A 24779-nucleotide genomic window follows, 5' to 3' on the forward strand; every position below is an offset into this window, starting at 1 on the left:
ACTTAGTGTTGTACTACTCAAGTCTGGTCTCAGTCTCAATAATGTAAATGATCAAACTTGATTGTTCAGGGTAATGTAGACTGATGGATGGAGTATCAGGAAACATTTTTTGATAAATAATATTAACAAAGCCTTTACAGAATAAAAGAGTCCTTCACAAACTTGGTTGAATAAAATTTGTTCACTACCAGTTGAGGATCTCAAGTTGCTATTTGTTTGTTGATGTTTATTGGTTCCACAATTTGCCTGGTCTCTGTCTTATCTTAGGTTTGCCATTCTTGGTCTCAGTCTTGCCTCAAACACAACTACTACAAAGTCTTGTTGTTGACATGGACTCGATGTGTCCAGATGTCATTCTTGACTCTGGTTCACTGCTAGTGTATTTGACTACAACACTAGCCTAATCACTAATTAATTACTGCTATTAAGAATGTCATTCAGAACACTACATTTATTATGCCTTAGCATTTTTGTTGTTGTTTTCCAGATATAATATTGTGATGGTATCGTAAATCACAATAAATGGTGAGATAATTATCATGATATTACATGTTTACATTGGTGCATGCCACCAATTTATGGTTATGGGTAAAAGTTATGGGTAAAGAAATTGCATAAGTAGTGATATTATTAGTCCAGATAAGTTATTTGGGGGGCTGGTTACCAACTTACACTACTACTAGTCATTTTTGCTCCATTCACTAGGGTCTTTTTGGAAATCTATTCATTTTAAGCAACAGGGTGAATCCAGGTATTTGGGAACATCAGTGAAGATGTTCTAGAAACATTATTGATTCCAAAATTAACAAATTGAAGATTTATAGCACCAAAACAGAACAAACAGTAATAAAGGGAAAATGTGCATTTGAATGTTATACACATGTATGAATTGTTCCAGATGAATGTTAGGAGACACTTTAAGAAACTGCTATTTATCCAGCTGGTACTTACTAATGTATTTAAAAAATACAGTAGATAATCTCATTGAATTTCAAATATAAATGTTTTTGTCTGGAAGTAAATAAAAGAAGATTTTAGCATTCAGAACCAATGACATGCATGGTCCATATTACAATATAACACACTGTACTCAGTCTAGCTTTGAAAATGCTCAGATGTTTTATTCAAGATCCCTGTGCTGCGGATAGTTTTCCCCCCAGTAAGGTGCACTATTGCCCTGCTTTGATGGCCAAGACTTTACAAGAGTTACCTGCAACTAAGAATAGAAAAAGCCTCTTAGGATCTGTCATTGGGGCAAGACATCTATTGCCTTCTGTCACAGATTAATGCCAAACAAAACAGGCTTCAAGAAAGTTCTGGTTAAATATAAGGGAAAGTAATCTAATCATATGTAGTACACTCTGTATTAATACAGCTAATAGATTTGTCTTTGTAACCAGTCTGGCTCCACATCACTACAGCTCTCTTGCTTCAGAACAAAATAGTGATTCTGCTCCATAGTAGGTTTTTAATTATGAATTGAAATGTTTTTATATAAGATGAAAGGTCTATTTGTGCTCAATAAAAGACTTATTTCAGTGGAAACACTCAATGATTCAATAGAATGGTTTTCAGTGTCATGTATCTTCTGTCATTTTGTTCATCAGAGCTAAATGTGCCACTTTTGTGGGAAAAATGTTTGTATCTCCACAATATAGGGCTGGTCGGTTAAAAGGAGTTTGCATTTGTCTCTTTCTCTCCAAATCCTGGATTGACGCATGCCATCTTAATCTCCTTACAGAAAAGCAATCATGAGGGAGAGGGGCAGTGAGAGAGAGTGTGAGAGAAGGACATATCTAGTGGTGCAGCTCAGTCCTGTGTTTCTGTCCCACTGGTCACGTACTCGCGTGTCATTTCATGTGTTTCAGACTGGAGTAGACAATGTAGAGTCTTAGTGACTGACACTTTCATTGAAGGTCTATTAAAACTAGAGGCAAGCCAGCAGGGCACAGGTTTGTACTACATGGTGGGCAATTTAGTGCTACACAATGTAATGTTACTTATTTGGTAGATCGTAACCGCAGTACTGGTATCATTCAAGGCTGCAAAATGTCAATCATGTTTTTTTTTAATCTCTGTGACTAGAGATGACATATCAGTGTCGATAGGTATCCATATTGGGTCAATATCACCTGGAAATGTTTGGTTCAGTGTTGGAAAGAACAAAAAGAATGAATCTGAACGTGTAACAAATCTATGCTGAAATAGTGCTGAGTCACACTATGTAATGTAATAAAAAGTATTTGGGATAAAATAATGCAGGTCAATATTTGAACATTTAACATACAAGTACTGGTGTCAAAGTTAATGTGTTGTTATGACGATAAATTATGAATGATGTTAGTCCTTTCAGTGCTATTCAGTACTATTTTGATCCTTCAACTCATCTGTATTTCCAGTCTAAACAGCCTGAAGCTGAACTTCTTGTTGCTGTAACTGCCTCTATATCCCTCTTGTTAAAATATAGTTGTGAAATGGTGAGTTACATCGATGGTTCTCCTGATAAAACGCTATTTCCATCTGCTGGCAGGCCATGAATTTATCATCGAAGTATCATTTGCATGATACACTATATTGCCAAAAGTATTCGCTTCAGACACATATGAACTTGAGCGACATCCCATTCATCCATCCATCCATCCATTTTCTAAGCCGCTTCTCCGTCAGGGTCGCGGGGGGGAGCTGGAGCCTATCCCAGCAGTCTTCGGGCGGAAGGCAGGATACACCCTGGACAGTTCCCCAGTCCATCGCAGGGTAGACACACAGACACAGACACAGACAGTCACTCACACCTAGGGACAATTTAGCACGTCCAATTGGCCTGACTGCATGTCTTTGGACTGTGGGAGGAAACCGGAGAACCCGGAGGAAACCCACGCAGACACGGGGAGAACATGCAAACTCCACACAGAGAGGACCCCGGTCACCCGGCCGGGGAATCGAACCCAGGCCCTCCTTGCTGTGAGGCGACAGCGCTACCCACCACGCCACCGTGCTGCCGACATCCCATTCTTAATGCTTTATTTTATTTATTTTATATTTATGTTTTTGTATTTATTTTATTTTATTCATTATTTTATGGTTTAATATGACGTCAGCACACCCTTTGCAGCTATAGCATCTGCAACTCTTCTCGGGAAGGCTTTCCACAAGGTTTAGGGGTGTGTTTATAGGAATGTTTGGCCATTCATCCAGAAGTGCATGTGTGAGGTCAGACACTGATGCTGGACGAGAAGTCCTGGCTTGCAGTCTCCGCTCTAATTCATCCCAGAGGTGCTCTACTGGGTTAAGGTCAGGACTCTGTGCAGGCCAGTCAAGTTCTTCCACACCAAACTCGCTCATCCATGTCTTTACGCACCTTGCTTTGTGCAGTGGTGCACTGTCATGTTGGAACAGGAGGGGGCCATCCCCAAACTGTTCCCACAAAGTTGGGAGCATGAAATTGTCCAAAATCTCTTGGTCTGCTGAAGCATTAAGAGTTCCTTTCACTGGAATTAAGGGGTTGAGCCCGACTCCTGAAAAACAACCACACACCATAATCCCCCCTCCACCAAACTTTACACTTGGGACAATGCAGTCAGACAAGTACGGTTCTCCTGGCAACTGTTAAACCTAGACTCGTCCATTGAATTGCCAGACGGAGAAGCATAATTTGTTACTCCATAGAACACATCTTCACTGCATTCTTCACTGCATGAGTCCAGTGGCTTTACACTGCTGCATTCAATGCTTTGCATTGTGCTTGGTGATGTAAGGCTTGGATGCAGCTGCTCAGCCTTGGAAATCCATTCCATGAAGCTCTCTACGCTGTTCTTGAACTAATCTGAAGGCCACATGAAGTTTGGAGGTCTGTAGTGATTGACTCTGCAGAAAGTTTGCAAGCTCTGCGCATTATGTGCCTCAGCATCTGCTGACCCTACGCTTTCATTTTACGTGGTCTACCACTTCATGGCTGAGTTGCTGTCGTTCCCAATCACTTCCACTTTGTTATAATACCACTGACAGTTGACGGTGGAATATTTAGTAGTGAGGAAATTTCACAACTGGACTTGCACAGGTGGCATCCTATCACGGCACAATGATTTCCTGAGAGCGACTCATTCTTTCACAGATGTTTGTAAAAGTGCTTGACTTTATACACCTGGAAGTGATTGGAACACTTGAATTCAATGATTTGGATGGGTGAGTGAATACTTTTGTAAATATAGTGTACTTCACAAAGGTTTTGCCGGCAATGTCAGTAATATCATTAACGTCAGCACCGGAGGATGACTTCAGCAGACTACTCTGAATGTGGCAAGCAAGAGTACTACAGATAAATCAACATGATATAATGTCTTGTTGAGAGGTAGATTTTGTTGATCAGAGTGAGAGGGTTATAACTGTGGAGGAGTTGGAACATGCAGTCACTGTTGCTCTCTGAGCCACTCGGGCTTTGCTGAGCCAGTACATGACTGGCAAACACAGCTTTGGACAGTTGTACGCACATAACATTCTAATGTTTCAATAAATTACAAAAATGTTTACTTAATTACTGGAAATGTGTTTCCATAGTGACAGTTCTTAATGTTAAACACTGACTCACTTCCTGCTCTAAAATGCAGGGGTGTGACTAAAGTAATGCTCCACCTATGGGCTAAAACTCTTTGTGTTTTAGCAGTGACATTAAAAATACGGGGTCAGCATTTTTTGAATATATATATGTATATATATATATATATATATATATATATATATATATGAAACTTTGCTTTAAAAGAGCTTAAAAGTGTTCAGTGTTAAAAACTACACAAAAAATGTATTATTTACAGAATTTGAAACTTATTATAATGTAATCCTTATAAATATCAAAGATCTGAATACTGAATTCTTTTTTAAATAGTTTGCTTCCTGTAGGAGCGCAGTTTGAGATAGAATGGTCCAAGCACAGTCATTTGTAATATGAAATGAATACAGTGGTGTTTTGGTGTGCAGACAGTGATCTTGAATGACTACAGTGAACATGAATTTACAGGGTGACCCACCAAAGCTTGTTTAGTGACAGACAGGAAATTAGCCTTAATTAGATTACTGGAGCATTTTCCATAAGGATACAGCAGGCTGCGGGAGACGGGTGGCATTTTATCAAGTGTGAGGTATGACTGAGTAGATCAAGCCAGGGCATGATATGAAGATGCCCTGCTCTAATGTGTGATTACCCTGCAGACATACCTGTGAAATACATAGATTTATATATACTTATGTATTAATTGCTTAATAGTCCCTTCCAGAGATATAACTGATCTTTCTTGCTTGGCTCTGTGATGCTGTCACAGTTGAGTTCAGGCTGAGTAGCTTGTTGTAAATGCTGAAAGTACTGTATGCAAGGATGAAATGAGGACCTTCTTGCTGTCTTTTTCATCCAGAGAGTGAGAGAAAGAAAAATTTGAAGAAAAAATGTGCTAAGTAGCTAAAAACGTATGACTCAGTCCAGACTCTGTCAGTGCTGGGGGAAGTCCTAAATGACATATGAACAACTATGCATCTGATTTAGGACACCGTCAAACGATGACCGAAGAAGCACAGAGTTGGTTTAAAATGAAGCCTGGCCACTTCTTACTCATCCTATTATATCAGTAATATGACTGCAAAATGCCAGAGGCACAGGCGAGTTATCGGTGAATGGGGGATGAATAGAGTTTCTAACCATTTGTGCGGGATCTTCCTTCATTGCCTGTATATTTCCATTCTTCCTGTAACCTTTTAATGGCCAGAGCCCAAATTAAAGGCCCAAATTTTACTACACACTTCTATAACTAGGAATAGCTGAACCAGTGTGCATTGAAGTCCCTGTAGTTACTGAATAATAAGCTTTAGTATGTAATAAGCCTAGAATTTTAAGGTTTTGGGCATTAGAATGTTAGCATGATTGCTGCTGAGTGCTGGAATGAGTGGATCAGATAGTGCTACTGCAGTTTTTAAACACTGCGTCCACTCACTGTCCACTGTATTAGACATACTTTGTTGATCCACCTTGTAGATGTAAAGTCAGAGATAGCTCATCTGTTGCTGCATAATTTGTGGGTCTTCCTCTAGTCCTTCATCAGTGGTCACAGGACGCTGCCCACAGGAAATTGTTAGCTGAATGTTTTTGGCTGGTGGACTATTCTCAGTCCAACTGTGACACTGAGGTGTTTAAAAACTCCACTCAGACCAGCGTAACATACACTAACACACCACCAGGATATCAGTGTTACTGCAGTGCTGAGAATAATCCACCACCCTAATAATACTTGCTCTGTGGTGGTCCTGTGGGGTCCTGACCACTGAAGAACAGGGTAAAAAGGGGCTAACAAAGTATGCAGCGAAACAGATGGACTACACTCTTATGTATGAGTTATGGCTGATCAGCATATATATATATATATATATATATATATATATATATATATATATATATATATATATGTATGTACATACAACCAAAAACGTCTTGTTAATATATAATGTCAATATATAATTTCCAAAAATATTTGCTCATCTGCCTTCACACACATATGAACTTGAGTGACATCCCATTCTTAATCCAAAATCTGAAGCATTAAGAGTTCCTTTGACTGGAACTAAGGGGCCGAGCCCAACTCCTGAAAAACAACACCACACCAGACAAGTACAGTTCACCTGGCAACCGCCAAACCCAAACTCGTCCATCGAATTGCCAGATGGAGAAGCGTGATTCGTCACTCCAGAGAACACGTCTCCAGTGCTCTAGAGTTCAGTGACGGTGCTTTACACCACTGCATTCAACGCTTGGTGATGTAAGGCCTGGCTGCAGCCGCTCAGCCATGGAAACCCATGCCATGAAGCTCTCTACGCTGTTCTTGAGCTACTCTGAAGGTCATATATATGTATGTATATTGTTAATGTTAATTACAACTCATATATAATGACAACCCATATATATACTGGTCTATTTCACATTATGTAAACTTCCAAGGATACGACATATTTTGCTGTGCTAGAAAATGAAATGACTTGACATGTACATTTTCTTGTCTTGTCCATGTGTCCATGGCAACATCATTATTTGATTGTGTGTAGGATGAGCTTGTCTTAGCCAAATCCTAATCTTGATCATTCAGCAGAACAGTTGGATGGCTGTGTGCTCCCAGAGCAGGGCAAAAGGGTAGCTTCTCTCAGCATCATGTGCTGCAGTATTTTCTTTTTAGGTTACCATTCTGTAGATTTGTGAATTATTACATAACAAATTCAGCACAAAGCTTAGTGCTGTGATGTTTATAGACTATATTTTGGTACAAGTGGTAAAGGCCATAATACATTTCAACCAACTATCTCCCTAAATCAGCTCTGTATTCTATTCACTAAACACTCCATACTGTCCATATATGAAAAAGCTGCACACCGGCTTGTTTTGAATTCATTGAGTTTGGAATGTTATGAGAAACACCACATTTACATGTGTCTATTCATTCTACAACAGTTAAGCTTTGCCTATTCATATATTGAAATATAAAGAGTGTTTCAGACTTTTTTTAATGAGGCATAGTGCAGGGTATATGGTAGTGTTAAAAGAGAATTTCATCAACATCAGTTTCTGCATAATTCAATCGCTTACAAGTAATTCGGGGTGGATTGATGTGAAGTGGCGCTTTGTGGAGAAACTTGTGGGGGTAGTAAGGATCAGAGGTGCAAATATAGCCATTTTATTTACTATCCAAAATGACCAGTGTCTTCTGAGGTTTTGCAAGTAATGTTGATAACTTTAATAAAGTGATAAATCCAAACATATTTGAAACGCTTTATTCTGGACAAACATACTGATTTCTTTACAACGGTGGTGATAGGAACCAGGGATCATTATCTACAGAATGCAAATATAGCTGTTTTATATATCGGACACACCCCGTAAACCTACATATCTTCAGAATTTTTACACATAATTTTCATATTGGAGAAAATGCCTTAGAATGCCTTTATGTACCTCTCTGTCATGAATTTGTTTACAAATGACCTAAATATTCTCTTGAAACTTTGCAAAATAATCTCAAACTGTGTATTCGTAATGATTTTATATAATAACGTTCTGGGATGTTTTTTTAGGGAACTCAGATGTCTGGTTCCTGTCACCTCCACTGTGAACAATTTTCCCTATTATAAAAGGATATTTAATAATTAATTAAATATTAGAAAATGTACTGCATGGGCTCCTTAAAGTTGCATATAAAAGATCATGTTTGTTTGTAACGTCTAGGTCACGGTTCAGTATTTTGCAGCTTAATGAAAGAGAGAGAGATGTTCTGTTCAGTTTATTTCATTTCAGTTCAATTTTTAGAGCACTTTTCACAAAATCGGATCAGCATTCCAGCCAGACAATAATGAGTAGAAGAATTTACTGGTTGTTTCGGTAATTGGATCTGCACAGAGTCATTTTCACCCAATGGTGGGCTATATTACAATTATAAGGCTTGTCTTTTTAATGAACACATTTTTATTAAAATGTACATTTATTCAAAGGCAACACTGCCTTATAACACAGTCCATGAAACATTGCGCCAGTTGCCACGCAACAGAGAAATCACAGAATAACTCTGGCTCATTTGCTGTTAGAGTCATCCACAAGTTAAAATATCTAGGCCTGTTTTTCACTTGTTTTACCTTATTTGGAGCTGACAGTGAAACATGCCATTTCAATTCATTCTGAGTCATGCAGGGTGAAAAGTGTGATATTATAGCCAATGTCTCCATGTGTGCTGCTTTGAAACTGATGGTCAGCAGCATCAGATTATCCCACCTAACATGACATGATAGGTGTTCCAGTACCTAGTGAGTGGACTATATAGGGGCATCTTAAGTAATTTAATAAATGCCCCCTACTGCACATGTCGCTCTCCAGTCTTTGTAGACCACAGCACTGCAGACTTCAGGGTTCTGCCTCATTAAACACACCTGTTTTGACTAATTCAGTGCATTAGATGAAGGGGCTTTCTGCCTTCAGTTTCTTCTTTAGGAGGCGAAATGCATGCTCAGTTGAGTTAAACTCTGGTGAATGACTAAAATCTTTCACTTTCACTTTCAGTTTCAGTTTTGGGTCATTGTCTTAGTGCATTATGAAGTTTCTCCCAATTAGATTAGAGGCATTTCTCAATAAATTTGCAGACAGAATATTCTGTAGACTTCTGAATTAATTTTGCTGCTACCATCATGACGTACATCATCAATAAAGCTTAGTGAGCCTGTTCCAGAAGCAGCCATGCAAGCTCAAACCATGGCACTACCTCCACCATGCTTGACTAGTGAGCTTGTGCATTTTAGATTGTGAGCAGATGATTTCTTTCCTCTCATTTTGGCCTTTTTTCATCACTTAAGATCTCTTCAGCCCACACAACTCTGTTCCAGAATTTATTTATTTGTGAATTCCAATCTTTCAGATGAGTCTTACTGCCGGTGAGTGGTTTATATCTTGTGGAATGGCTTCTATGATTCTGCTTGTGAAATATTCAGGAGGTGGATTGTGATACCTTCACCCCTGTCTTGTGGAGATTTTTGGTGATGCCACTGACTGTTTTTGGGTTGCTCTTTACAGATCTCACCATCTTTCATTATTAACCTGTGATTTGATCAGGGGTGTTCAAACTTTTGCATTTGCATAAGAGCCCTTCATTGATACGTCAAGTCCATAAAGTAATGTCACCACAAACTTTTTTTTTTTTTTTAATTTTTGTTGAAAGTGGGGGGAAAAGATGACTATCTGAGTCAAGTTTAAAACCAATGCGTGCACACACACACACACACACACACACACACAGACATTTACTAAATTGCTTATCCTTTGAAGATACACAATCATATGTAAAAGATTTGGCGCCCCTGGTCATATGGCACATTTTGTTGAAGTTCCACTCCTCTAAATAGAACACACTTCTGTACAACTACTGTTTATTTTCTGTAACACTGTAACATTGTAACTGTAACTGTAACACTGTAACATTCATTCAACATCCATAGGTTAGCATAGGATATTATATCTCTGAGACCCCAGGCTGCTGTTTCAGAACACCAGCTAGAACATTTTCAGTCATCAATATAATTGACAGCAGTATAATACATAAATAATCAGTTAGTTTTCTTCACTCTAAGTGTGTCTAGCTGGCAAATTCCTTCTGAGTGAAGAAAACTGGTCTTACTGTCATGAAAAATGAATGCTTATATGCAGTTCAGCTTAAGCTCGTCTCTGTTGAGGACTGATTGCTATAATAGACTGGCTCCATCTGTATTATTTCCAGAAATGAATGTATGTCATTCAGGACCAGTAATGAAATGAACTCTCATATCATCTATATTTCAAGTGTCTTAGATTTCCTAAACTTTAAAGTAATATAATAGAGACTTTAATTAAGGCTGTAAAATTTTCTGTCAACTCCCCTCTAGTGAGTCCGCAAGACTGTACAGGGCAGAAGAGATCATTTAAAGTAGGCCAGAAAGTGTAAAAATCAACTCTTCGGCCTACTTCGCCAAATCACTAATCTATTCAGTCTAAGAAAGCCAAAGGAATCAGCAGAAGTTCTCTGGTGTTCTTTGCAGTCAGGGGAACCTTCCAACATCCCCATAGATACTGGAGCCTTCATACTTTTCTTGGTATGTGATTCAAAAGGTGTCAAAGCTTTTGCACTTTCGCTCTGTTTTTCACATGATTTCAGCTGATTAATAATATTAAACTACAAATACTGTAGTATAACTAGCTAGCATAGGTGCAAATATGTACCTTTTAGTATATTCAGCAACAGCCTGTTAGTAAAACATTATAGTTATGCAAAGCTGTTGAATTTAGTAAGAACCCATTTACATGGAGGGGCACTACTGTGTGAAAAAAAACGGATTTAACTTCCTCAGTCCTGACAACCACAACAATCAGCCATAATATTAAGACCACCTGTCTGTATCTACAATCATTGTCTATTTCCTCAGCTGCACTTTACATATAGGTGCACTCTGTAGTTCCACAATTACAGACCGTTTCTTCTCTGCATATTTTGTTAGCCCCTTTTACCCTGTTCATCAGTGGTCAGGACCCCCAAAGGAACACCTCAGAGCAGGTATTTGGGTGGTGGATCATTCTCAGCACTGCAGTAACACTGATGTGGTGGTAGTGTGTCAGTGTGTGTTGCACGCTAATTTTCCTCTTCCACCTTAAATGTGTAACTGCTGCAGCATTTACAGTGGAACAGGAAAATTCCAACAAGATGCTGGTGAATAAGAGCTGATTTTAGCTTTGCAACTTTTTAATGTTTGACAATTTCTCATTGCAGACTAAATGTATCAGGAAACCAGCTGGAGTGATAATAAATGCAAATAAGTCCATTAGTCTCCAAATTATTGTCTTAAATCTTTCTCTTTGCCTTTTGGTTAGGTGCTAGCTAGGCAACACTGTTGGCTGCATCGCTACAGTGACCAGCAGTCTGTGGGACAGCCTTCAGGGTTAAAAGGTGAATTAGCAGTTATAGCCAGGCTACATTAACTCCAGCTTTTATGACCATTTATTGTTAAAACTGTGTTAGAATGATCAGCATCACTTTATTTTACTGCATAGCAGGATTATTTGTGACTAAAAATGCAATTCTGCTGTGGAGCCACAACGGGGCAGTAAAAGAGTCACATGTTGCTGACCCCTGTTCTGATCATACAAATCAAACTTGGTTACCTGTAACTTGAAATGTAAAGTCTGAAAAGTCATTTACAAGAAACAAATCTGATCCATTGTGTGAGCAGAGCCTAATCTACCGAAGATATCTGCTAGAATAAAATATACATCAACAAGTTCTGAAATCCCTCAATGTCTTATCCTTAACTGAACTCTATGAGATGTTTGCAAAGACATGTCAGGTTAATTCTCCAGGGCTTAGCTGGCTGGCAGAGACACATTGTGAGCTCTGATATCTTGACTGCAGACGCTTCTGCAAGACAGCTGAAGAGCACGCTGGAGTCTGACTGAAAGAGCTGAGCTAATAGTTCTGAGCTTAGAATCTCTTTCAGGAGGTGTTCCAAAGAAACAGAAGCCCTTCAGCATGACTCCTGTGGAACTTCCTGCTATGTCTGCTGACCGTGTAATCAAATTAGCGTGACAGTTGACTGGTTGGATGCACTAGAGTGGAGAGAACAGGGCTTTGTAGGGGTCTGGAAAACACTGGCGACCTCTTTGTGAATGTAGAGTTGTTTAATAATTCAGCAGCGTTTTGTACTGCGCTCTGCGTGACATGGAGTAGCAGGAGACATGGTGCTGGGTGAACAGATGTCTATGGCATACAAGAGTAAACAAAAGCAAAGGCTCCTCTACATGGCTGTGCCCTTTGGGAAAAGGCCCTCTCTGTTCTCCTCCTCCTGTATAAGCTCCTTTTATTTTCTATTCTTCCTCATTTTCATCCTCACTCTTTATTCCCTAATTAGCCATGTGTTCTGTGCATATGTTCTCACTGTATCCTCAGGTAATATAAGCTTGTCGAACGTACCAGTTCATTTTGAGCACTGCTTTTGAGAAGCAGCGTTTTTATTTGCTGCAGTTTGAGTGTAGTCATTGCAAGAGTTGGGCGCTTTGGTATCATGACATCAGGAAATCTTAATCTGTCACAATTTTATATCATATTTAAGTTTGCAAAAAGAATGAACACGTGCTTCCAGAGAGATGGAACTCTATGCTAAAATGCTGTCTGTCAAAAAGCTGATGTTGGTATAGCTTGATTTAATTGCACTGCTGGACTATATTTGTTTTTATATTCATTTATTATTGTACTTATTCTGTATTGTTAATGTTAATCAGAAAGAAAGCACATTAATATGCTATTTTTTAATATAATACTGTTCCACAGTTTGGATTTGTCAGATTGCTCATTTTTGTTGTTATAGAAAAAATACTTATGTAGTGTAGATGTAAACATTATAAATTAGACATCAAAGGGTATTTTAAGACATTTTGTTCAATATTTTGAGTATTTTCAAATTACTGAAGTTACTGTTTTCAGTCATTTTGTATCACTTTTGAAAAAACATGCATTATAATTTTATTATAACTTTCTCCTTGATGTTATATATCAGTCTTGGACTTTACAGAGTCCTCTTCAGGTCTGTTGACCATTCTTCATCTTCAATTACAGCTTCATGGCTTCCTACGAAGGTTACAATTTCATTCCGCAACAAAATTGTTGTTATTTTATTTTAAAACATTGATCCACAAACTTGTGAACAGTGATTTGAAACTTTTGAATGCTGTACACATTATTTATGTATTTGAATTATCAATATCACAACAACTGAAAATCAATATTAGAATGGAAGACAACCATACGATTTACAGCCCAACATTAGTCATATCTCAGTGTAATAAGTCTCTGGCCACACAGCAGTACGGCCTTCTGACCAGCCTTCTCAGTGAGAATATGACGATTGCCACTCTACTGACCATTCTTGATAGTTTCATGATCCTTCAGTACACTTTGGTGCTTGTGATTTACTGTGCTGTTGACACTTTCTGCACATGTAACCTCAAAACCAGCCATAAAAGATACATTATGTTTCCAAAAGTTTCAACTGCTTAACATTTCTTCTGAAATCAAGGGAATTAATAGGGAGTTTGTCTATTGCTGCAGTAACAGCCTCTACTCATTTGGGAAGGCTTTACATTAGATGTTGGAAAATTGCTGTTAGAATTTGATTGCATTCAGCAACAAGAGCATTAGTGAGGTCAGCTACAGATGTTGGATGATCAGCTCTGGATCACAAACACCACTTGGATGGAGCTCCATCACTCCAGAAAACACAGTTGCCCTGCTCCACAGTCCAGTGCTGGGGGGGCTTTGTATCAAGGCTAGTTGATGCTTTGCTCTGTGGATAGTGACCTACTTTTGGACATATAGTTAACTATGTAATAGTATTAAATAAATGCTTTCACTAGGTAATTCATTTGTTAGATGTGTCAATCATAGGAGTAACCTTGACCCTAGCCTCAAATTCCTGTCCAGCATCACATTCACCTTCTGTACTGCAAACTTATTTTATAGACCCATTTTCTTTTTATTTAACGGTATTACATTGCACATCACGTGATTTTCCTTATTAGACTACGTGATATCAATTACATGTAGACAATAGACGTTATAGGTGTATCATCCAGCACTAATCATTTGTACTAATTTCTGGCCCTTCAGATAGCAATAGGACCTTCTCCTATTCCTTATCAATGTGAATATGATCATTGGCACTATCTCTATCTGGACCACAAACAGTCCAGTACTCTTTGATACACTAGTTTTCTTTCGGTCTGCTGTGATGTATGTGTTATTACTCATCATATACTCTGTTTTGGATGCCTTTCACACATTTTGCAGCTTTTTTTTTTAATGATATCACATTACCAGCAAACTTCACTTAACCTGATTTTCCATATCATCAAAATGGCATCATGCAGGACAGTATCTACCACAGGAGGAATAACTTTGTGTGTGAATGTACACAGAACGAAAGAAGAGAAAAAGTTGACACAGAAGAAGAGAAATATAGGGCTTGATACTCTGAAAACATAACAGAACTTAAATCTATCAAGTATTGCCTTCGGTCTGGCACAAGACCAGCACTTCATAATGGCAGAATAGGAAAAGAAAATACATGGAGCATCTCATATCACTTTATAACCTAACAACCTCGTCCAGTCAAGGCCACATGACTCCACCTTGAGTTCTTATTGCTTGACAACACAATGCGTCCTTTGTGTAATGCCCTTCGCCTACAGTTCGCAATAAAATTTGCAATGAAGGATTCCTGAAGGATAATTCTTGGGATCATTTATGCCACAGCGCAGTCACAGCCATTGCCTACATGCTGGAGTGAGCACATCCCTGATTTAACCAGCTCATGCCATCACAGGAAATGTCAAATGCAGACAGCTTTGCTTTATCTGTGACAAAATGTGGTCCTCTTGAAGCTGATATTCACTGCAGTGGTTGCACAGGAGGTTTCAGTACTGCCCAATAGGACCCTATAAAACATGGTTGGGTATTTATTATTATTCACTGAATACCTTAGTGTTGCGGCAGGTAATGCATACTGAATAAAAAATGTATTATTTAATATATATTCCATGTTCAGCATATGACAAAATTACTATAAAGCATCAGTTGTTTTTAATGAGACCATCATCAGATTTTCAGTTGAAAGGGTTTGCCAGCTGTGTAGCTGACTAGCATGTCCTACATATAGCTTAAAAACACCAACTTCTATGAAATCCTTTGCTGAAATCAACTCAGTGTTGTTCTTCTGAGAGCACACTAGATCGGCCTATGACACCAAAGAAAATGGTGAGAAACCTTCCTGAAAAAACAACACCAGCCTGCAAGCATTTCATGCTAGTCTAACCTGGTCTGGTCTATTGCTGGTCAGGTTTTGGTTTAGCTGGTCACTCCAGCATGGTCATGCTGGTTGACTAGCACACCAGCATCAAAACACAACATATCACTGCTGTTGGAAGAAAACCTTGTATCTCCATTTTTCAGTTTTTGACATAAATGGAAAATGCCTGTTGCTTTTTACATTATATATACATTTCATGAAGAATGGACCAAAAGAAATGGCCCAAAATTACTTGGAAAAAAAGTCTGGTTCCATTAGATTAAAAGTAAGGTTTTTCCCTTTCCCTGTAAAGCTATAATTTTGGAGATACAAGGTTTTGTTCCAACAACAGCGATATGCTAAGTTTTTGCTGGTGATGTCAAACTGGTCTATACTGAGATATTCCTATATCTAGATATTCCTATATCTAGCAGGGAAGAAAGCTAGCTAGCTAAATATAGCTGTCTTGCTGCATCATGTGTGCACTCACTGCACTGTGAGATGCACGGCTAACTAGCACCTTAATGGTCACTGAGTTATGAGTTATAAAAATGTTTCATTAGGCCAGTGGCAACATTTCACAAACTGAGTGTGCTGTAGATGTTGCCATCATGTAAGCCATGTTCAAATATTTAGCATAACAGTCTCCGTTAAATGTTGGTACTGGCTGACTTCTCTAACTTGCTACAGTGTTCCTTGTCCATAGGTACAAAATACAAACATTTTATAACAAACATGTTAGTAGCAAGTGCCATGCCACAACTTGATGCCACTTGATTACTTAATTAATGCACCAGTGGAACAGTCAAACTTGACTTTTACGCCGGATATGAGAGCCACCCTAAAGTTTTCAGACTTGGTGTTACTGTTAACCTAGAAATGACTTTTTAGGTGAAATCCTAAAAATATAGTGGGTCTATTACATTTTATCACTTACCCGTTAAGTGGACGTTAGCGGTTGTTTAAGTTGTGGAGACAACATGAAATTCAGGTCAGTTTCTAATCACTTCTGTTTCTTTTGTCTCCCCTTGATGTGGAGAGGAGAGCTCCTGTAGGAGAGTAACAGGCTGGGACAGTGCATATCAGAAGAGTTTAAACATATCTGAGAGTCAGAAAACATTCCAGGAAACTGTGTTTTTCACTTTCCAGTAAACATTCCCTGTGTCTCTTTATGTGCCCATCAAACACTTGCCGTCCAGTTTAATTTCCACTTCCTGCTTTGTTGTTTGCATTTGCATGTCTTCAGTTTTCTAATCCAGTCTGTCTTATCTGCTGGTGTTCTTCTGGGTTAGGGTTCGGCGGACCGTCAGGACTCAGGGGCCGCTGAGGAGAAGGAGAAGAATGCTCAGGTTCAGCTGGAGAAGGCCAAGGTACGCTACATTTCTTGCTAGCTGCCCTGGTGCACATATACGTACTGTTGCTGATAATCACAGGTTGTGACATTTAGTAGTTTTGCACATGTAGTCTGAAAGCTGTCCCTGAAACAAAGTCAAGTCACACATAGCTCAGAATGGACAGACTTGACCTTATCTATAATTTACATCTACAGCTGGTGATATTTGTGAACCCTTTAGGATGCTCTGAATTTCTACATAAATCTGACCTAAAATGTGATCAGATCTTCATCTAAGTCATAAGAATAGAGAAAAAGAAATCAGTAAAACAAACAACACAAACAATTATATAGCTTTTCATTAATTTACTGAACAAAGTGGTGCAACAGTAAATGCCTTTGTTGGAAAAAGCATGTGAAGCTCCTCTCTCAGCAACTGAGGTGACCCTCCAGTTCAACTACACATTTCCTGAAACTGTTGATCAGTCCAACACATTGACATGGAGGAATTTTGTCTCATTCGTCATGACAGAACTGCTTTAACTGAATGATATAGGTGGGCTTTACATGAAATCTTCTGGATCTACCACAACATTTCTATTGGACTGAGATCTGGACTTTGAGTCAGGCATTCCAAAGCACATTTTATCTTCTTCTTCAATCATTTTTTGGTAGACTGATTGGTGTACAGGGCTGGACTGAGAACTAAATTCAGCCCTAGACGGTCTCCACCCTGCACCCCCACCCCATCTCCCAATACTGTGAACAACTACAGCTCTCCTGAAACATCAAAGATGCTGTAGCTTGGCTGAGAACGCACATGACTGGCAGGTATCTACAACCCCAATTCCAATGAAGTTGGGACGTTGTTTAAAACATAAATAAAAACAGAATAAGATGATTTGCAAATCCTTTTCAACCTATATTCAATTGAATACACTACAAAGTGAATATTTGCAAAAAACAATAAAGTTTATCTGTTTGAACATTAAATATCTTGTCTTTGTAGTGTATTCAAGTGAATATAGGTTGAAAAGGATTTGCAAATCATCTTATTCTGTTTTTATTTATGTTTTACACAACGTCCCAACTTCATTGGAATTGGGGTTGTAGCTGTTTAATTATCCAGTGTGTGATAGTATATTGACATTAAACGGGCCATCTGTAGTCTTAATGTACAACTTACCCTTTTTGCACTTTGATCCTACTGCTCCTCACTCTACCATCCATTCATTTTTTATAGGGCTACATTAGACCAACCATTCATTTTTTCTTTCTCACCCTCTCAGTGGGCCACGAACATAGCGGACCACTAGAAACTGTCCCAGTTCTCCCATTGGCTGGTCCATCCCTGCTGTTGTTTAGGGTCATTGTCTTGCTGCAAGACCTGTTGAATTTCAGTTCATGGATGGATGCTCTTCTGTAAAATTTTCCATTACATGATAGCAAGCTTTCATGGTGCAATTGCAGCAAAATAGCCCCAAACTATAATACTGCCACCACCATGTTTCACTGTTGAATGAAGCACTTATGCTGAAATACAATGTTGGATTTTTGCCCAACACATTGTTGATCTATTTTGACATTATGAGTGCACATAAGATTCTTTCTATAGTCTTTTGGCTCATCTACATGGTCTTTAGCAAACTTTAAACAAGAGAGCAATGTTCTTCTTTTTGAATAGTGGCTGAAGTTGATGTTTTGTAAAGGAGACAGGATCACCCACACTCCAATTGATTGAACCACCTGATCTCAATTATGACTCATACCAAACATACCTTTGCCAAAAAAGACATTTAATATTGGAGCATTTTAGTTAATAAATTAATGGAAAATGATATACTTGTTTGTATTATTTCTCTTTATCTATTGGTATTACTTAGATGGACACCTCACCAAATTTTAGGTTTTTTTGTGTAAATTCAGAAAATTCTAGAGGATTCACAAAATTTCAAGCACCAGTGTATAGCTAGTTATTAAGTGAATTCTTAGTTAGTTAGGCAGCCTAACAATGCTACAGTAGCTAATATAAGGGACTATCTAAACAGAACTTCCTGCTGACCCTCAGATAACTCATTTAATTAAATACAGTAAATTGATGAGGTAGCAAGAAGTCCTTGCAGAAGCACCGTGTTTTGGAAGGAAAAAATAACCTTTTCGTAAATTTGTAGACACCAGCATGAAAATCAAACTGAAATCAAAATAAAACATTTTTACCCTGGATGTTCATGTCCCTGCTCATATTAAACAAAATCCATCATATCATGTCTTTTATTCTTTTGTAAAGCAAGTGGTTTGGAGAAAATTATATTGACATGTTTCTTCTCTCTCCAACAAAGCCTACCAAACCGTTTTAGAGAAAAAAAACCTCAGCAAGCCATGAAATTCTCCCTAAAAACACATGTCACTTTAGCAATTGTAATGCAAAAGGCTTTAACATTGGTTATGGTAATGCATCACATATGTCAGAAGGAAGCAGTGGTAATACTAGAGCACCATATCCAGATGCTGTCTCAGCCTCCGTCTTTGCTTTCGTTGGGTTCTGAAGTGTGAGCATACATTTAGTCCTCAATTTAAATCATTAATGGCTTATTGTAGAAGTCAGAAACATTTATTCAAGGTGACTAAAGTCAAAAGTATTCATGACTGAAGTCTATGAATTTTCAGCTTTATGCCATCGAAAATAGATGTGATGAACTATTTTTTTTTACTTCTGCACAAAAGTGTTAATTCTGAAACTTGTCCTTTTTAAAACTTCCTCATCTGTTAAGGCGGATATAGGCCCATCTAACCATGTTCATTAGAGCTCTTTGACTGACAGGTTGTTAGCCTTCCTCTAAAAACTCAGAGAATACCCCTGCCTCCTTCCATGTATTCCCTGAGGTGTTTTTTAATTAAACTGAATAAGCAATGTCTTGTCCTAGTTCAGCCACCTTGCTCCCCTCACCCTCCAAATTGGGGCAATTAACAGCTTGGTTGCCAGAATGTTGACATTTGACTTTGTTCTAAATGGAACATTAAACATCTTAAGTTTTTAAGTTTTAGTATAATACTTGTCATTTACTGCAAAGAAGGGCTATTCGGACAGCATATGTGTTTCACCAGTTCCACCACATGTATATTGTTAGGCACAAAGCACCAAGAAAACAGTCTGCAATATCTGTGAGGAGGCGCTTGCTAACTTATGTTACAGCCATGGACTAACAACAGGCCTGTTGTCTGTTGGACAATGTTGACTAATGCACCATCATCCCGTACTTGGTTTAGAAATTTTAGACAAGCCACCATAAAAAATCCACATACAGCCCAAAATTTCTCATTGTTGTCCCCGGCCTCTGCAAGACTAATCAGAGGCCTATATCATCACACGCTTGCTTTAAACTGCATGGAGCTGTTAAAGCCCCTTGGAATCTTTTTTCTTCATAATCCAATTAGGGAGGAACAGATTATGCTATATGAATACCTTTTAAGTGTCCAGTAAGTGACCATTGTATTTCACCAAAATTCTTTGGATTCAGAACTGAGTGGTCCTAATCTTGGGAAACTATGTGTTTCCCACCATGTTACTTTGTAAGACTCTGAGCAACTTATCAACCGAAAGATAACAACCAAGTGAAAGCTGACCTAGGAAGTATCACAAAGCCATCATGTTATCTCATCTGTCTGTCTGTTTGTGTGTCTTTTTATTTGTTCATCTTTTCACCAAAGTGGTTACGCCAGCATTCCGACCATCTGTTCGTTTGTTTGCTCCTCTGTAAATCCATCCAAGTGGCCATGCCAGCATTCCATGAGTGTACATTTCTTGGATGCACATCCAGCAGTAAAGTGAATGAGAACCTTACCTACTTAAAGGTGTTTCCCTATAAATAACCTACAACTGTACGTGCATATATAGAGTTTGATTCACTCATTTCTTTGTTTAGATCCTGCTACAGTGACAGAGCAGGCTGGTAGTGCTGGACAGAGAGATGTCAATCAAACATTCTTATTAGAATATTTGGGACCCAGACAGATTTTTGAGCTGTATTTTATTTGTATCTCCATTTGTTTTTGTTTATTTCGATCAAACTTTGCTGGATTCTTAATATAACTCTCTCCAGAATGATGCAAATATTTGTAATAAAATGTATAAATACGATCTTCCTTTAAATGATCATGTTTTCAGATGTAAATTATGCTTTAATATAATTAAATGTTCCTTTGATTAAGAAATCCTTATTAGTCCCACAATGGGGAAATTTCACCTCCGCATTCAACCCATCTGTGCAGTGAAACACCACATACACACTAGTGAAGACACACACTAGGGGGCAGTGATCACACTTGCCCGGAGCGGTGGGCAGCCCTATCTGCAGCGCCCAGGGAGCAGTTGGGGGTTAGGTGTCTTGCTCAGGGCCCCTCAGGCACGTATTGTTGGCTCATGGGATCGAAAGGTTGCCGGTTCCCTAACCTCCAGCCTATGACTGCCCAGTCAAAAAAGCTCTTCTTTGACAGGAAGAACAATATATAGCATGTAAAAAATGGCCTTCAGAGGGCCATACATAACTCAGTTATTCTAGTTTTTCCCTTCCCCCCACACCCCCACTCAAAATCATATAACAGTTCAGAGTTAGGCCTAGAGGGGGTCTGATAATGCTACAATGAGCACATGTGGTCTCCCATACCTTCCTGAGCACATGTATACCTTAAGCTCTATAGTTTCAGCTTGACTGTGTGTCCCGTAACTGGCCCACTCTGGAGCCCTTTGAAAATTAACTCATGCATTTCATCTGGTCTGTAATGAAATGAATGAGAGATATAATTAGTACTGTGCCATAGGCAATGCAGCACATGGGTGCTTAGATGCTGAGCGCAGCAGTGTTTCTGTCTCAGTGTCCCCACTGCTGGTCTAAACTAGGGCCTGACGGATATGAAAATTTCACCACCAGTTCTGATACAGATTGTAAGGAGCCAAAAACCTGTTAAAGGGGGATTCTGCTGATTTTTCATAATTCAAATTTCAATTCAAAATTCAATGTTTATAGTGTCAACAAAGTCACCAAAAGTGGTTTGGTGTGAAAATCTATTTCCTAGAGAAACTTACAGTTTCACTCTACAGTTGTTTACTGTGATGTTGATAGGAATGAGATGTCTGCATTTACTGCCTTAAAAAGCCACTTCACAGAAAGTTATTACATGAAATGTTTTATGACAGTATTGAGCCTGAAACATAGTTTTAAATCCATTCATGCTGGAGAAGTACAAGCAGGGTGTTATAAGCCAAATAGTCCCCAAAGAAATCTTTTTTTATAGATTTACCATCCATCCATCCATCCATCCATCCATCCATCCATCCATCCATCCATCCATCCATCATCGGTGACCGCTAGGCCAGACAGGGTCGCAGTTAGATTTACCATTATTTTATTATTATGAACATTATATATAAAAACTGAAGACTTGTGTAGGTTTAAAGCTCTTGACCTCTGGCTCCTATCATGAATACTGTAAAGAAATTTGAATTAGTTTATTAAGAACATATTCCACATTGAACCACTCTGAATGACTTTGTTTACATCTCAGAAGAAGAGTAAAGGTAGATTAGACATTAGACATTAAGTGACCATTAGACACCTATATGTGCTTATTTGACATCCAAAACCATGAGCATTAAAATGTAGTTGTCCACTCTTCAGGGAAAGGTTGTCTGTGTCTGTCAGAATTTGTGCCAATTCAAGATCATTTTGAAGACATGAGCTGGTGTTGGACAAGAAGGCCTGGCTCACAATCGACGTTCCAGTTCATCTTAAAGTTGTTCAGTGGGGTAGAGGTCAGGACAGGCCACTGGAGTTTCTCCACATCAAACTCATCAAAGCATGTCTTTATGGACCTTGCTTTGTGCATAGGGACACAGTCACACTGACACAGGAGAGGGCCTTCCCAAAACTGCTGACACAAAGTGAAAACGTGTATAATTGTGTAAAATATCTTTGTGTGCTGTAGCTTTAATTTTACCCTTCACTGGAACTAAGGTGCCCAAACCCTGAACAAAGTTACAGAGCATTATCCCTCCTCCACCAAACTTTACTGTTGGTGCTATGCATTCCATCAGATAGTGTTCTCCTGACATCGGCCAAACTGATTCATCCATTAGACTTCCAGATAGCGAAACATGATTCATCCCTCCAGAGAACATGGTCCACTGCTCCAGAGTCCAGTGGTTTGCATCACTCCAGCTGATACATAGCATTGTGCATAGTTATCTTAGGCCTGTGTGCAGCTGCTCAGCCATGGAAACTTATTTCATGAAACTCGCAATGCGTCCACACAGTCCTTGTACTGATGTTGCTTTCAGAGGCAGTTTGGAACTCAGCAGCATGAGTTTGCATGGTCTAACACTTCATGGCAATAATAGCACATACAGCCGATCAGGGCCGATCTAGCAGAGCAGAAACTGACTTATGGCGAATGTGGCATACTATGACAGAGCCATGTTTACAGTCACTGAGCTCTTCAGTACAACTTATTCTACTGCCAGTGTTTGTCTGTGGAGATTGCATGAGTACTGGCGACATGTCCAGCGTGTATCCTGCCTTCCGCCCAATGACTGCTGGGATAGGCTCCAGCACCCCCCCGCGACCCTGACAGAGAAGTGGCTTAGAACATGGATGGATGGATGGATTGCATGAGTATATGCTTGGTTTTATGTGTTAGTGGCTAAAACATCTGAGCTCAATATAATATTGGCCAATATAATTTAATATGTTCAAAAATAAAAGACTCCAATAGCTGTGCTTTTACTCATATGCTTTTGTTGGACCTAGAGCCATAAAGACAAAGCAATAAACAAAAAAAAAAACCTAGGAAAATGTAAAATGTATTTTATATCTTTACACTATATTTATGTTATTAATACTTTTCAAAATACTGATTTAAAACTGGAAATTAAGATTTTTTTTAAAGTCATACTTAATTATTTCTATGTTTTTCTCTCCTTGCCAAATCAAACATCTTTGCAGGCCATCGTTGGCTAGTGGGCCACACTTTAGGCTGCCTTCATCTATTCAAACTCCAATTGTTCCCATAGGAGTTCATATATTTCTTAATTTTTGCGCACTTTTGAAAGAAATGTTGGTTCCAGAGGAGGAGATGGAAAATGATTGTTATATGGGGTGAATCATGAAACCATTTTGCAATTTAAATGTCTCTTGCCTGTTTCTTTTTGGCAGTATAAACCTGTTGCGTTCGCTGTGCGCACAAACTACACCTACACTCCTGCCGATGACGACAATGTCCCAATACCTGGACACGGGGTTTCCTTTGAGGCTAAAGACTTCCTGCATGTCAAAGAGGTGAGGGGGCAGTAAACACTCCTACATTTTATCAGCCTAATGTTAAAGCGATAGTTCAGCCAAAAATGCACACAAACATCTGCTTTCCACAGATGTAATCAGCCAAGACATATTTTTGGCCCTAAGTTTGCTTCTTTAGTTTTGCACTGGAGCTACGAGGTACAAGTAAAGGAAGCTTATACCCCACCTATCAGCATCATGCAACATCATCACACACTTGCCTCAGTCAACGTCCAGTTATTACAAAGGAACTGCACTGATTTTTAAAAATATTCTTCGTATTTCAATCGTTGAGCTGTAAAATGTTGAGATGTCATCCAGTGTTTATGATGTGAAACACTTTACATGATTCAGATGTGTACAGGGGCTCCACACAAGTCATGTGTGTAATATGTTTTAGGCCTAAACTGAAACTATATGTAAAAGAATGTCTCAGGCCTCAGGCAACATAATCACCACTGTGAACAATTCTGACTGTGAAGGTTTCTCTAGAACAAAGCATTTCACACCAAACCACTCTGAATGACACTGTTTACATCGTAACCATTTATTTATGCTGAAATTTTGGGAAAGCTATGAAGCTTTAAGTCATCTCTAACAGACTTGCTTATGCGGTTGTGCACTGTCTGACAAAATGTTATCTATAGAAATGGACAAAATTACTGGCAAAATGACAGAGATTAAGGCTACAAGACTACAGTGTCAGAACACATAAGCAGTCTATCTGAGATTACTTAACAACT

The 24779-nt window shown here is 38.8% G+C and overlaps 1 protein-coding gene across 3 annotated transcripts in view; it reads left to right on the forward strand.

The window, feature by feature from the left end:
• The window catches only part of cacnb2b (calcium channel, voltage-dependent, beta 2b), a 63887-nt gene that overhangs the window by 23566 nt on the left and 15542 nt on the right, over positions 1 to 24779 (forward strand). For all 3 annotated transcript variants that reach the window (XM_017714185.2, XM_017714186.2, XM_017714187.2), the window contains exons 2-3: positions 16665 to 16742; positions 23914 to 24036. In XM_017714185.2, the coding sequence (XP_017569674.1) occupies positions 16665 to 16742; positions 23914 to 24036 (201 nt within the window). The remainder of the gene's footprint in view (positions 1 to 16664; positions 16743 to 23913; positions 24037 to 24779) is intronic.

Source organism: Pygocentrus nattereri, chromosome 2, assembly GCF_015220715.1.
Source record: "Pygocentrus nattereri isolate fPygNat1 chromosome 2, fPygNat1.pri, whole genome shotgun sequence".
In the NCBI taxonomy this organism is placed as follows: domain Eukaryota; kingdom Metazoa; phylum Chordata; class Actinopteri; order Characiformes; family Serrasalmidae; genus Pygocentrus; species Pygocentrus nattereri.